This window comes from Arachis ipaensis, chromosome B07 (genome assembly GCF_000816755.2).
Source record: "Arachis ipaensis cultivar K30076 chromosome B07, Araip1.1, whole genome shotgun sequence".
In the NCBI taxonomy this organism is placed as follows: Eukaryota; Viridiplantae; Streptophyta; class Magnoliopsida; order Fabales; family Fabaceae; genus Arachis; species Arachis ipaensis.
The window spans coordinates 19,884,603-19,898,151 of NC_029791.2; the positions used below are offsets into that span (position 1 = coordinate 19,884,603).

The 13,549-nt window shown below is 37.1% G+C and overlaps 1 protein-coding gene and 3 long non-coding RNA genes across 5 annotated transcripts in view; 2 read left to right on the top strand and 2 right to left on the bottom strand.

Moving 5' to 3' along the window:
* The window catches only part of LOC107606867, a 5,468-nt gene extending 4,429 nt beyond the window's left edge, over nucleotides 1-1,039 (bottom strand). Inside the window, exons 1-2 of the mRNA XM_016308877.1 lie at nucleotides 775-1,039; nucleotides 390-460 (exon numbers count right to left, since the gene is read on the bottom strand). Of these exons, the coding sequence (XP_016164363.1) occupies nucleotides 390-460; nucleotides 775-1,039 (336 nt within the window). The remainder of the gene's footprint in view (nucleotides 1-389; nucleotides 461-774) is intronic.
* LOC110264504 lies at nucleotides 1,273-1,807 on the top strand. Of its 2 annotated transcripts, XR_002350682.1 has the most exons (3): nucleotides 1,273-1,369; nucleotides 1,508-1,625; nucleotides 1,739-1,807. It is a non-coding gene; the product is annotated as an uncharacterized LOC110264504 (long non-coding RNA). The 2 variants fall into 2 exon arrangements; XR_002350681.1 differs by lacking the exon at nucleotides 1,273-1,369 and having other exon boundaries at nucleotides 1,428-1,625.
* LOC110264505 lies at nucleotides 3,668-4,150 on the bottom strand. The gene is made up of 2 exons (XR_002350683.1): nucleotides 3,992-4,150; nucleotides 3,668-3,867 (listed from the first exon to the last, which is right to left on the bottom strand). It is a non-coding gene; the product is annotated as an uncharacterized LOC110264505 (long non-coding RNA).
* On the top strand, nucleotides 9,941-13,040 carry LOC110264506. Its single transcript, XR_002350684.1, has 3 exons — nucleotides 9,941-9,956; nucleotides 10,544-10,551; nucleotides 12,747-13,040. It is a non-coding gene; the product is annotated as an uncharacterized LOC110264506 (long non-coding RNA).

The window sequence follows — 13,549 nt, forward strand, 5'->3', positions numbered from 1 at the left end:
TTTTAAAAATTATTGTATTAAAGTAATTAAATTAAGTTTTGGTAATTAAATCAGAAATTTCACTTAATCTTATAATATTGAGTAATTTTCTATATTTAAATTATAAAGTTGGTAGTTATGAAATAATAAGAATTTTATATGATTCGATTTTAGATGAATTGTATTTATATTATTTAATACTTTAAGTTAAAGATAAAGAAAATTAATTATATTACCATGTATTTTTAATTAGATTAATTTATTGAGAATCAATTAGTATTTTTTATACCACAAATAATATTTTAAAGTAATTTTAGAAATTAAATTAGTTTTTCAAATATTAATATTTTATGCTCCAATTCTATTAAAATTACCAAACTAATGAAACTATCCCTATACCTAATTTTTACCAAAACCCTAAATCCACATAATGTCACTCTAATCCTAATTTCCCCAAAATCCTCAGCCGCCACAGTTTTTCCTTCAGTAAACAAAACACATTAGAAATGAAAAGAGAAAGAAGGAAAGAGAGATGGGGGACCGAAGGAAGAGAAGAAAGGGAGAAGGTAGAAGAGAGGGAGATCTGAGAGAGCGAGCACAGAGTTGAGGGAGCAGAGAAGCCGTTCGCCACTGCTAGACCGCCGTCGCCAGCGATTCGCCAGCGCTGAAGCTCGTCACTTCGGCGCCGCCGCCGCACGCCGCACCGTCGACACCGTTCAGGGAAGAAGGAAGAGCCGCGCGAGCGTCAGTGGAGGAGAGAGCGTCTGCTGCGTCACCACCACGCCTGGGTGCTACTGTCGAAGCCACTCCTGCCGCCGCTGCTACTAGGGTTTGTCGTCGTCAAGCCCCGTGTTGCTGCCGCTAGAGGAGTTTCGTGCGTCGCCGCCGCCATCCCCACTGGTGTGATCGGAGCCGCCGTCGCTGGTTGGTCGGAGCCACCGTCGCTGGCGAGAGAGAGAGAGGCTAGCCAGTTCTGCTTCTGGTTTCTAAAATCTGACAAGAACTCCACTGCCACTGCTGGAGTTGCTGTTGCTGTCGCTCTGGCTTCATTTTGAACCATTAGAACTGCTACTGTTTTGGTAAGCCTTACCTTGTTTCTAATTCCTCCTTGTTCTACCAATTCATTTCTATCTTGAAGCTTGTTGCTGAAACTATTTGTATTGAACAAAGTGATTATAGTAAGTTACGTTGCCGTTGTTGTTACTAGAGGTGAACCGGCGTCGCGTTCTTGCTGCTTTGAGCCACCAGTGCCGCTGCTGCTACTCTCAAATTCTACTTTTGTTTCTTAGGGTTTGTTATCTCAGCCCCCTTGAAGTTACCATTGGTTCTGTCCTTGCCGGTGAGGGTCACCGGAGCTGCTGCAATTCCAGTCTTTTGTTCCTCTGCTAAGGTTATTTTGTCGTGCCTTGTCTTGCTATAATGTTTCATTAATTAACTCTGTCCTGCTTTACATAAATGTTCCTTTGTATCTTTACTCAGTCTTAAACCACAGTAGATTATTAGATTCACCGCTGTTGCCGTTTTGTAGCTGCCTCGCGGTATTGTTCCATCATTGCTGTTGCTGGAAGAAGCAGTCGAAGTGGCTGCCATGAATTAAAAGGAAAGGGAGTTGTTACAATAGGTTTATGCGAACTTGGCTAATCGAGGTAGGGGATTGTTTTAAAGTTAAAATATTTTGGGATTGAATACTTGATGAGTTTAGTGGATTAATGCAAATGAATTAATTTCTATGTTTAAAATGATTTTCTGCTGTGATTAGAGTTGTTGTGGTTATTGCGTAAGCGGTTTGGAGCTGAGGCTGCAGCTGCCACTGATTGCGGGCCGAAAAGAAAGAGTCTCTTAATGCGTTTGGTTTATGAGTTTCGATTATTCGAGGTAGGGGTTTTCTTAAAATCTATTTTACATTAGAGTTGTGATAAATAGATATTGATGCGAAAAGATATACTTTTGTGATTATATTTGTCTTGTAGATGTGATGGTTTGTTGGACTGGATTATTGGGTGCTTGATTGCGTGAGTGGTGTATAGTTGTTGGTAAAAATTGGTTTGAAATGTTATTTACTTGATTATTATGAAAGGTGGGTTTTTTTGGTTTTGGAGTTTACTTGGTAATATAAATGAATCGATTTTGGAAATAATTTGAGAAATGAAAATAAATTGATTCTGGGAGCGGTTTGATTTTGAGTTGGTTTGATTTTATGAATGATTTAATATTTGAGCTGATTCGATTTTAAAAAGAATTTTATTGTTAGAATTGGTTGATTTGAAAATAACTTGACATTGGAACTGGTTCAATTCTGGAAAATGTTTGAGATTTGGAAATGGTTGAGAAAAGATTTGAGAAATGTTTGGATGGGACCCAAAAAGGGTGACAGTGTCCGAGTTTTAGAGGAGATGCTGCCGAAATTTTATAAAATTGAAAGTTTTATTTAAAGTAATTAATTAAAAAGATTTGTTTTTAAGCATTATACGTTTTAAGATTGATTTGTCTATCAAAGAAAGAATTTTGTTTTGGAATTGAGATTGTTAACGAACAAAATGAAAAAGAGGATGATGAGGATTTTACTTGAAATATGGCTTTGAAATGAACTTGGAAATGAGATTTGGATTGATGAATGATTATGATGTTGAGAATGTTGAGATGTGAACTTTGAATTATTCACATGGCTTATGAATTTGAAATATCTGAGATACGAGGTTCCCTGGATTAGGTGCCGTGGCTTGCCACCACGTGTACCAGGTTGAAAACTCAATACTCTGTTAACCCTACGACGTAAGTGTGTGACCGGGCACTATATAAATTCCCAGGAATGTTACCCCCATTGAGTAATATTGATTATTTGAGAAAAAGCTATGCATAGACTCTTGGGGATGCACGTCGGGAGACAGTCTAAGTTCAATTCAGACTTGTCGGGTTGGATGGATAACCGACAGATGAGCCTCATCAGCCATAGGACAGGTATGCCTAATTGCTAAACTGTTCGTAACTGCTACTTGAACTATTTGCTGTAACGGCTGCCTACTTGTGCTTTTCTTGTCTGCCTTGCCTGTGTTTGTCCTGGCGTGCTACATTTGAGATTGAACTTTGGTGCTGAATTAATGATTATGTTGTTTGATTGTGTGGTTGGTTTCTGATTGAGATTTTCTTATAAGAAAGGAAAGGTTTTGGATTTCTGAAAGATTAAACATTGTTTCTTTGAAAAGGTTTTGAACGATTACCTATTGGTTTTTTAAAAGATTTATAAGGCAATGATAATCACTGAGCTTGAAAACAGTTTTCCTATTATATATCTTCTTATGACAACTTTGAAACTCCATGGTGAGACCGTGTGGTTAGGTTCTCACCCCCTACAGCTTTACTTTTCAGGAACCGAATGAAGAAGCACAAAGAAGAGTTATACCGCATTTGGTTTATATGTTGTATTAATTAGATTATTTTCTTCCTTCGTCTTGGTTATTAAATTTTGTAAGAGGGATATGAGTTGTATGTTATATATATATATATAGCGATACGGTGTTGAGTCACAGGCTCCTATTTTAATATTTAGTATATAAAGTAGTCGTAATACTTCTTGCTATTAGAGTAGCGCAGCCGGAAGCGTGACTTCTGATAGTGAGGGTGTTACAATTTTTCATGTGTCCAGGTTGCTAATAGGCACCTGGGCGCAAGTTAGCATGTTCTTTTTTTTTTTCTGGTCATGGCCAAATAGGCCCGAGTCGAGTATAACCCACCCAATCTACAACTCGAAAAAAATGCCAACGTAATCTTCTTCCTCGCAGTGCCGTCTTCCTCATCTCCGATGTCAACATTTTCATCTCCAGCATCCATTTTCTTTGGTTTCTTCACCTCAGCCGGAGCCACCTCAACTTTCTCACTAGTAGCTAATTTCTGTCTATTTGATCATAGTAACAAATTAGTATATATGACAAAAAAATGATTATAATGCTATATAAAATAAGCATAACCCATTCAAGGATTTAACAGATAAATGCACAAAAAATAAGAGTTTTACCCTATTGGATTTATTGGATGCGCCATTGTTGTTGTTCAAGTTGCCAAGGAATGCCTGCTGCTTAATTTTGCACAATATCTTCTTCCAGTTGGTCACCAATCGATCAAGTTTTCAAAGGGTCTCAGTGTCAATAGCCTCAATATCAATATCAAACTCATTCTCATTTTCATTCTGCTTCAGATTCCCGCCATTCCTCTTCCTTATGATCTATACCACCTGCTTCAGATCTCCCTCTGCACACGCTCTGCTCCATTGTGCAGTGTCATCATCCAACCCAGGCTGCTCCATCACTCTAACCTAATTTAACTCTATATTCAAATTTGACCCACGTATTAATAGAAGTTTATTTGTGAATTTTTTATTATTTGTGAACCGACCCCCATATTTTTCATTAATTGTCTTTGTTATCTGGTTCTTCATAGTCCAGAAAATACTTTTTCCACCGAAAAAAGCTCCATGCTTTTATCATGTTCTTGAATTCACTTCTCTCACCCTTAATGTTCATAGACGTTCATTTCTCATAAAAGAATTTACTACAATTATTACGTCATTTATCTTAAGGAAAAGTACAGGAAAACAATATACATAATGAACAACATGAATAATAATTTAAAAAAGAAGATAAATTTAAAATTTAAAATTAAATTTTTAAATAATTAAATAATTATTATCAAATTTTAAAATTTAAAAATATTAGGATTAACACCTAAACCACTACGTACAGTTACACATTCACATATTATACGTTTTGCATTCACCACTTCCTCAATCGCGTCGGTCTCTCCCGCAACTGCAGGTTCTCTTCCATTCCGAATAGTGATGCCGTTTTGCACTCCTCACCGACGTCGATCTCTTTAACCTCGGCCGACTGTAACTGTTTCTCGCTCGCATTTGTTTTCGGCACGTACCACTTCTTTGAGCTCGAACCTACACCTACACTAGAACCCGATGATGAAGATCCTTGTGCTGTTGTTGTTCTCATTGCCTACATCGTTTCACATCCCATTATGTTATGTTTTTAGCATGTGCACCATATAATTATTTACTTGATCCAAGGCTTTTAAGAAAGTGTCATTCTTTCCATCCGGGACTCCGATGAGTTCTGTCTCTTCGTTTGTCACTTTATTGAGTTCAAGTTTTATATTTTAAGATGATTATGTTGGTAGATATATAGATAGTTAATTTGATTCTTATGTGGATGGTTATTTGGTTTGATTGGGTTTAGTTATATACAATTAAAAGATGCTAGATGTTCAATTCACTAAGTATGCTGATGATTATTTTTATCCTTAAGTGGATGGTTATTTTCACTGGAGGTAAGCAACGCAGGTGTCAATGCGTGGCAAGCCAAGTAGCAACGACGAGGAAGAGCCTGTGGGAGCTGTTTGTTTCCAGTCTGGAGGAGAGTAACACCGATGAGGGTCCTTGTTAAAATTTTTAAATGGTTAAAATTTTTGAATTATTGAATGAGATTTTTTGGTTGGGTAATTTAGGTGGAATGTTTTTATTTTAACTTTATTGGGCCAAATTTTTAACCAATTGTTCATGTTGTTCAGATTTTTTGTTGTCTACCTAAAAAAACCGTTATCTTAATTAATATGTCGTTTCTTTTGAAATACTTGACTATTTGTACGAGCAAAATCTATTACAAAAGAAAAAAAAAACACAACTACAAACAAATGACAATTTTTAGAGAAATTTAGAGAATCAACTTTATATGCAATCAAACAACCAACATTTTAAAAAGAAAAGTCTGATTTTAAAATTTTTATAAACTAGTTTTTCACTAATCACCTCTCTTCGCTTCTTCTTTTTGGAATTGCCTTTAGAAGTTCTTGTACAATAAATTTTAGATATTTCTTTTTGTTATGTTTCAGATATTTTTTATTGTTAAGTTTTAAATATTCTTTTTACAATAATTTTGAATATTTCTTTTCAGTTAGTTTTAAATGTTTTTTTTGTTATATTTTGGATATTTCTTTTCTTTTAGTTTTGGATGTTTCTTTTTTTAAAATCAAGAAACATCCAAAAAAAAAATAACAATCATCAACATCTAAAAACTCTAAAAATTTAAAACAACATATAAAACCATAAACAAAATGACATCCGCAACGTATTCCTTCGCGACGTGCTCAAAGTTCTTTTGCCGATGGTTATGTGTGAAGGAAAATGAGCACGACAAAGAGGTTGATCACGTCAGAGAGAGGCGCATGGAAGAGGGGCAACGACGCAGCAGAGAGAAGCATATGTACAATCACTACTAGAAAATAGTATATTATAGACATATTTTTAATATAGAATTTTGCTGTCAAAAATACCAATGCATTTTCGACAAATTTTTTGTCAATAAAAAAGTTGAAAATTTTCTAAAAAATTTACCGACAGATTATAATATCTGTCGATAAAATTGAAATTTTGATTTCATACTTTTTCTAACGAAAAACCTGTCTGTAATTAGCAAGGTTTTGAGAACCAGACCGGTCATTGAACCGTTCTAGTCACTGGTTTATTGGTTCAACCGGTCCAACCGTGATTTAACAAAAAAAACTATTATAGAATAAAATAATAAATAAATTATAAATAAACATCCTAAAATATAATTATAATCTAATATGAATATTAAAATATCTTCCAAATTTAAAACACTCGATGAAATGTCATCAACTAAAGACATATGATCTTATTAAAATATAAATACTTTAGTGAATAAACAGACAAGCAACTTCACCACAGTCAACAAGAGGTAAAAAAAAAGAGAAAACAGAGAGACAATCAACAAATATCACACATTCATATGTACAATAATTGACAAGTAGTTGTAGGTACTACATAAACAAATTGAAAGCTTGTTGAAAATGACATTACCAAAACTACAATGTCAAGTCTGTAATATCCCAATTTAAAAACACGAGAAAGTACTTAAGAAAATTTCCAATTATAATTGTTACCAAATATTTATGACCTTTATATATGGTTGGATTTTAATGAAAAAGCATCTTATGTGCAATACAATATAGAGATCATATTCAATGATTTCATTTACTAGAAGCTCATTAAAAAAACAAATAAAAATACTTGATTCTTTTGGCAACCAAATGATTGGAAAGGACTATAGTAATAAAAAAATTCTAAATAAATTGTTGCAATTCGCCTCAGGAGTGCATTTGCCAATGCAAGGGCTTTTGGACTTCCTTCTACTATAAGGATGTGTTTGTTTATAGGCACGGAATATTGAGACAAGAACACAGAAATATAAAATTGTGTTTAATAGATGAAACATTGATATAGATATTATGTCCAGAGACACTAAATTAGTGTATTTTGTGTCCATCTTGATAAGAACGACACTAACACACTAACAAGAGACATAACTTATTTTTTATTTTTTCTTTTACTATTCTTGTTAATTTTTTATAATTATATTTATTATTATTATATTTTTCTTCCCATTTTTTTAATAAAAAAAAAAGAATAAATTGGACTTTCATAATTTATTCTAGGTTACCATAAAATAAAATTAAATAACACTAATTTTTGTGTCTCTATCCTTTGTTTCTTATTCTGAGTGTCTTGTTTTGTCCTATTCTCAAAACCAAACACATCCTAAGGGACGGAGCCTAGCATACATTCAACAAATATGACAAGTTAATAAATGAGACATGTGTAACACCCTCATTATCAAAATGTCACGCTTCCGGCTGTGCTACTCTGATAACAAGAAGTATTACGACGATTTCATATACTTAATAATAAAATAAGAGCCTTTGACTCGAAATCGTATCACTGTTCTTTTTGAAAAGCGGAAAAAGAATACTTTTTAAATAAAACAAAACAAGCATATACATGTACAAAACTTCTTACTCAAGTAACTTATACATATTATATACATACAAATCATTTATTCCTATTCCTCTTACATAATATAATATTGATGGCGAGGGATAAATAAATAAAAGCTAAACAGCATTATCGACTAAGCGAAACGCAATACAACCCTTCATGAGCTTTTTCATCTGTCTCCTGAAAAGATAAAGCTGTAGGGGGTGAGAACCTACCCCCACGGTCTCACCATAGAGTTCATAATTGTCATAATAAGATATTTAAAGAGTAATCTATTTTTAAACTCAGTGATTATTGTTCGTCCTTTGAATATTTTAAAACCAACAACTAGTCATCCAAAAACCCTTTTCGAAAATCAATATTTAAATATCCAGAAATCCAAAACCTTTCTTTTCATATAAGAAAATCTTAATCAAAAATCAACCACGCAATCAATCAACACAATAATCAATTCAGCACCAAAGCTCATTCTCAAAAGTAGCACACCAGGACAAACACAGGCAAAACAGACAAGAAAAGCACATGTTTAGGTAGCAGTTACAGCAAATAGTTTAGGTAGCAGTCAATAACAGTTTAACAATTAGGCAAACCAAAATAAATTCAAACCCAAGCAAAGCATACAAACGCATATGATGCATGCCTGTCCTATGGCTAATGAGCTCATCTGTCGGTTATACAACCAACTCGAAAAGTCCGGTTTGCTAAACTTTTGGACTGTCCCCCTGATGCGCATCCCCATGAGTCTATGCATAATTTTTTCTCATATATATATATATATCAAATCGCTCAATGGGGGTACCATTTCCGGGAATTTATAAGTGCCCGGTCACCCTTACATCGTAGGATCAACAGAGTATCGAGTCTCAACCTGGAACAAGTGGTGGCAAGCCACTGCGTCTACCCAGGGAAACTAGTGTCTCAGATAATTCAAATAAATAAGCCATATGAATATTTCAATCATAATTTATCAATATCCACATCATTCTCAATATTATCATCATTCATCAGTTCATATCTCATTTTCAAATTCATTCAAAAATCATACTTTAAAATCAATTCTCATCATCCTTCATTCAAACTCAATCATCATCATCCATCCTCCTATTCCGATCATCAACAACCCCAACTCAAAACATAATTCATTCTTTTCTAAATTAATCAAAATTTAAAACTTATAATCTTTAAAACCAAATCTTTTTAAATAATTATTCCAAACGAAACTTTTAATTTTTATAAAATTTCGGTAGCATTTCCTCTAAAACTCGGATACTGTCACCCTCTTCGGGTCCCATCCAAACATTCCTCAACCATCCTCAATCATTTTTAAATCTCAATCATTTTCCAAAATTCAACCAATTCTAATAACAAATTATTTTCAAATAGAACCAATTTCAATAATAATTCCTTTTTAAAATCAACCAGCTCCAATATTAAATTATTTATAAAATCAAACCAATTCAAAACCAAACCGCTTCTAAAATTAAATTATTTTCAATGCCGATCTAGTTTCACTATCAATTTCTCATCCACAACCACGCACCACTCAAGCAGTCAGTAATTCAATGCAGCGAACAATCACATCCATAAGTCAAACATAATCACAGAAATACATTTTTCACGTCTATATCTATTTATAATAACTCTGTAATATAAAATAGATTTTAATAAAAACCCTTACCTCGATTGTCGGAACTCGAAACTCTAAAATGCGTCACAAACTTGTTTTCTCTCGGCCCGCAACGGCAGCAGCCGCAATCACAGCTTCAAAGCACTTTCAAAGCAACCACAAAAACTCTAATCGCAACATATAATAACCAAAAATTCAATCTTATAGCAATTAACGCCGCAAAACCTCATCGAAAGATAACAGAATAGTGACTAAAGGGCTCTTTAAAACGAAAATGCTTATCGCAACAAAGGAAGAATGACTAAATCGAGTAGCGGCAGGTCCGGTGGTGGTTCCGACGGCCACAGAACTACTCCCGGCGGCCAGAATAATTGCAAAATAGTCTTCTCCTCCTCTGGCAGTGACTCCTGCAGCAGACACCTCTCCGTTCTCTTTTCACTATGCGTTTCCCCTCCCTTAACTCAGTTCGGTAGTGGATTCGACTCCACCAGCGACGGCGTTGACGGGACTCTCCTTTGGTGGCGACAGTTATGGTTCTAGCGGCGGTGAGATGTGGCAGTGGCGGTGGGCTTCGCAGACAGCGACTGAGCACAGCGGCATAAGTGACAAGACAGGTTCGACGGTGATGAAGGCGCGACGGCAATGCGCGATTCCCTCCTCCGTGGTTCTGTCTCCTCTCGTGCACCCTTCTCTCTCCTCTTTCCTTTGACGGCGAGTTCAGTGGTGGCGGCGACTAGACACGACAAAAACGGCAAGGCGACGACTGGGACGAAGCTGGTGGCGTGGTGCGATGGCGTCTTCTTCCTCGGCTCCCTTACGCGGCGGTTCGGGCTGCGTGGAATGCAGGCAGCGACGGCGAAGCACGAAAACGACGGTGAGGATCCTCCCAGCGGCGACTTTGGCTCAGCGACGCCTGTCTCTCTCTGCGATGGTGACACGGTCCTTTCCCCTTCCCGGTCTCTCTTCCTCTCCGCCCTCCCTTTCTTTCTTTCTTTCCTTCTTTATTTTCTTTCTTTCTTTCTTTCCCATTTTTCTTTTCTTTTTCCTTTTCTTTCATTTCGTCTGTGTGTGTCCACTTTGGGGAGAGGGAGGTGTGGCGGTGGAGGGTTTAGGGTTAGGTGAGTGGCGGTGAGTGAGCGTGGGTAGGGTTACAATGCACTAACTTGAAACGAATCAAACTGACTCACGTAAGGATGAGATTCACAAGAGAGGCAAACCAAGATCAATGGTAATGTTCACAAGATGTAAAAGATCAGTTAAAAACAAGGTCAAACATGACATTCATAGAGATGGAAGATTTAATAGAGAATTTAGTCCGTTTATAGGAAGAAAGCTATGAGTCCAACACTTTCAAAAGAACAACATTGGCATGAATCATATAGTATGCTAAATCAAACTCAATTCAAAATAAGTTAAGTAAAGCTTATCAAACGAAACTCAACCGAGACAAAAGTGGTAAATCCTTTCTTTTCAAAATTTTGAAAAAGACCTAAATACATAATCAAATGAAGATGTGCGTTGGAACTATAGTAAAATTACTAGAAAGTCAACTTGTATTTTAAGTAGGTGCAGTTCTATAAACCAGTAAAAGTACGGTCGAGGTATTAGGAGTAAATAATTGTTAAACTGTATAAGAAATAGATTTTCCAAAAATTCTGGGTCATACAACATGCATGAGTATAAAATATTAGAAAAAATAAATAAACGTGAGCAACCACAAGCAGCTCATTAGCTACTCTCATAACAGTAAACAAAAAGTTAAATAAAGGGGTTAAGTACTGAAATCGTCCCTAAGGTTTGGGGTAAAAATCAAAATCGTCCCCAACCTTTTTTGTTATTAAAATCATTCTCAACGTTATAAAACGTTATAAAATCGTCCTTTTCTATTTTTTTGGACCTAATTACCCTTAACTATTAATAAAAATAATATTAAAAAATAAAACCCCACCCCCACCCACACCCAGCATCAGAAAGTCAACTTGTATTTTAAGTAGGTGCAGTTCTATAAACCAGTAAAAGTACGGTCGAGGTATTAGGAGTAAATAATTGTTAAACTGTATAAGAAATCTTCAAAGTTCATATATAGATAAGTATGTATCTAATCAACAGCAATTTTTTATAAAAATCTCAAAATTAGCTGTAATCACTGGCAAATAAGAGGAAAACTGAATCAACAAGTTCTCTAAGAGTGAACACGGAACCCGGAGTTAAAAGTCACAGCACATTAAGACAAGTTCAAGGCTATATCAAAGAATACTTGAATCAAGAAGAACTCAAACAGAAAAAGATAGATACAACAAGGATTTCAAACAAGCATATGCACTTAAGATCAAACAAGAATGCATATGGATAGAGGAATAGAGTGAAGACATCAAATTACTTTTCAAAAGGTCTAGCATACAAGAACTTCAAGTTAGGATATGAAAGAACATGTCGACTCGAACAGAATTCAAGACACACAACTGAATAGCCTCGAGAAGTAGTTTCCAACTTTTCCAAAACCCGCGATTCGCCTTACTCAAAACTAGGATTTCATCTATGATAACCCATCAGTGCTTTCATATACATACTTCACTAGTATTAAGCCGGCCGAACTTAATATCAGGAATTATGCAATGCAAGACTAACAGCGTTAATCAATAGACCGTCATGTGCATAAAGTTCTAATTCTCGTCATTCGACAAGACCTAATACATGACAAACGCTCAGAGTATGCAACTGAAGCATAGTCAGTCCATTCCTCAGGCTCTACAGGAAGAACTGCTCTGATACCATAATGTAACACCTTAACTACCAAAGCTCACGCTTCCGGCTGCGCGACTCTGATAGCTCGGACATTACGACGACACTTATACTATTTAATACTAAAATATGAGCCTGTTTAAAACTTTAAACCGCAATACCGCTCCCAAAGATACTTTCGTTCGATAACGTACATCCATAAATACCATTCAACTTACAATATCGGTTTACAATAAAGGTAAAGTCGGAAATCTTTTCGGAAAGAAGAACGGTTCAATTTTCAAAAACTCAAAAGCCTTTCAAAACGGTTTATCTATGCGGAACCAAAAACACCATTCTGTTTGGTAAGGCAGCAGGGTTACCAACAAAATCAGAATAGCGGAGAAAACATAGAAATGGAACAGATTCAAGAAAGGAGAGAGCAGTTACCGGCAAATCTGGCTCGGTTCCGACAATGGCGTACAGCCGAGCAACTTACAACAATCAGAACCCATGAAGCCAGAGGCTTCATCTGCGGTCTCCGGCGGCCGGCACAGTGGCCTGAAGCTCCGGCGACACCACAACAACATACGGAAAGCCCAGCAGCTCCGGTGATGGATCTTCGGCGACGGTGGAGGAAAGGGGGCAACCCTCCACAGCGGCGAGCCCAACCTCGTGGTGGCGACGGCAACCCCGCGGCAGCTCCTTTTTCGCACATTCTCTCTCTCTCTGTGCGTATGGCCAGCAGTGGCGGTAGGGACAGGTTCGACGGCGGAAATCCGATAAAGCCGGCGGCGCTGTGCTTCCTCCACGCTTGCGAGCTCGACGGCGGCGATGCGGCATGGGCGCGGTGGCGATGAAGGTGCGACGGTGGCGCGCAAGGTAGCGCCCCTCTCTCTTCACCGCGAGCTCCCTCTTTGCACGACGCCTCCCTCTTGTCTCTCACTCCCCTCTGGTCGCGACATGAACGGCGGCAGCGAGCTAGGCGGCTCCTTCCTCCCTTGCGCGCGCGTGTCCTCCCTTCTCCACTGGCGGCACGGCCCTCTCCCTTACTGGTCTGTTTCTTCCTTCTTCGTGGGTGTTGGGGAAGGCAATGTGTGCCATGTGATGAGAGGTGCGGCTGGGGGGGCATGAGGGGGAGGAACGGCGATGAGCTAGGAAATGGGGAGCGTGGCGGTGATTCGATTTGAGAAAGGGGAGAAGGGTGTTGCTGTTGGATTCAAGAGAAGCCGTGCATTGATTTGGTGAAAGGGAAGAGGAACCCAGCGGCTGATGGAGTTAGGTTAGGGAAGGGTTTCATTTTTCAAAAATTAGGGTTAAGGGCATTTTAGTAATTTCACTTAAAATAGGGATAATATAGTAATTGAAAT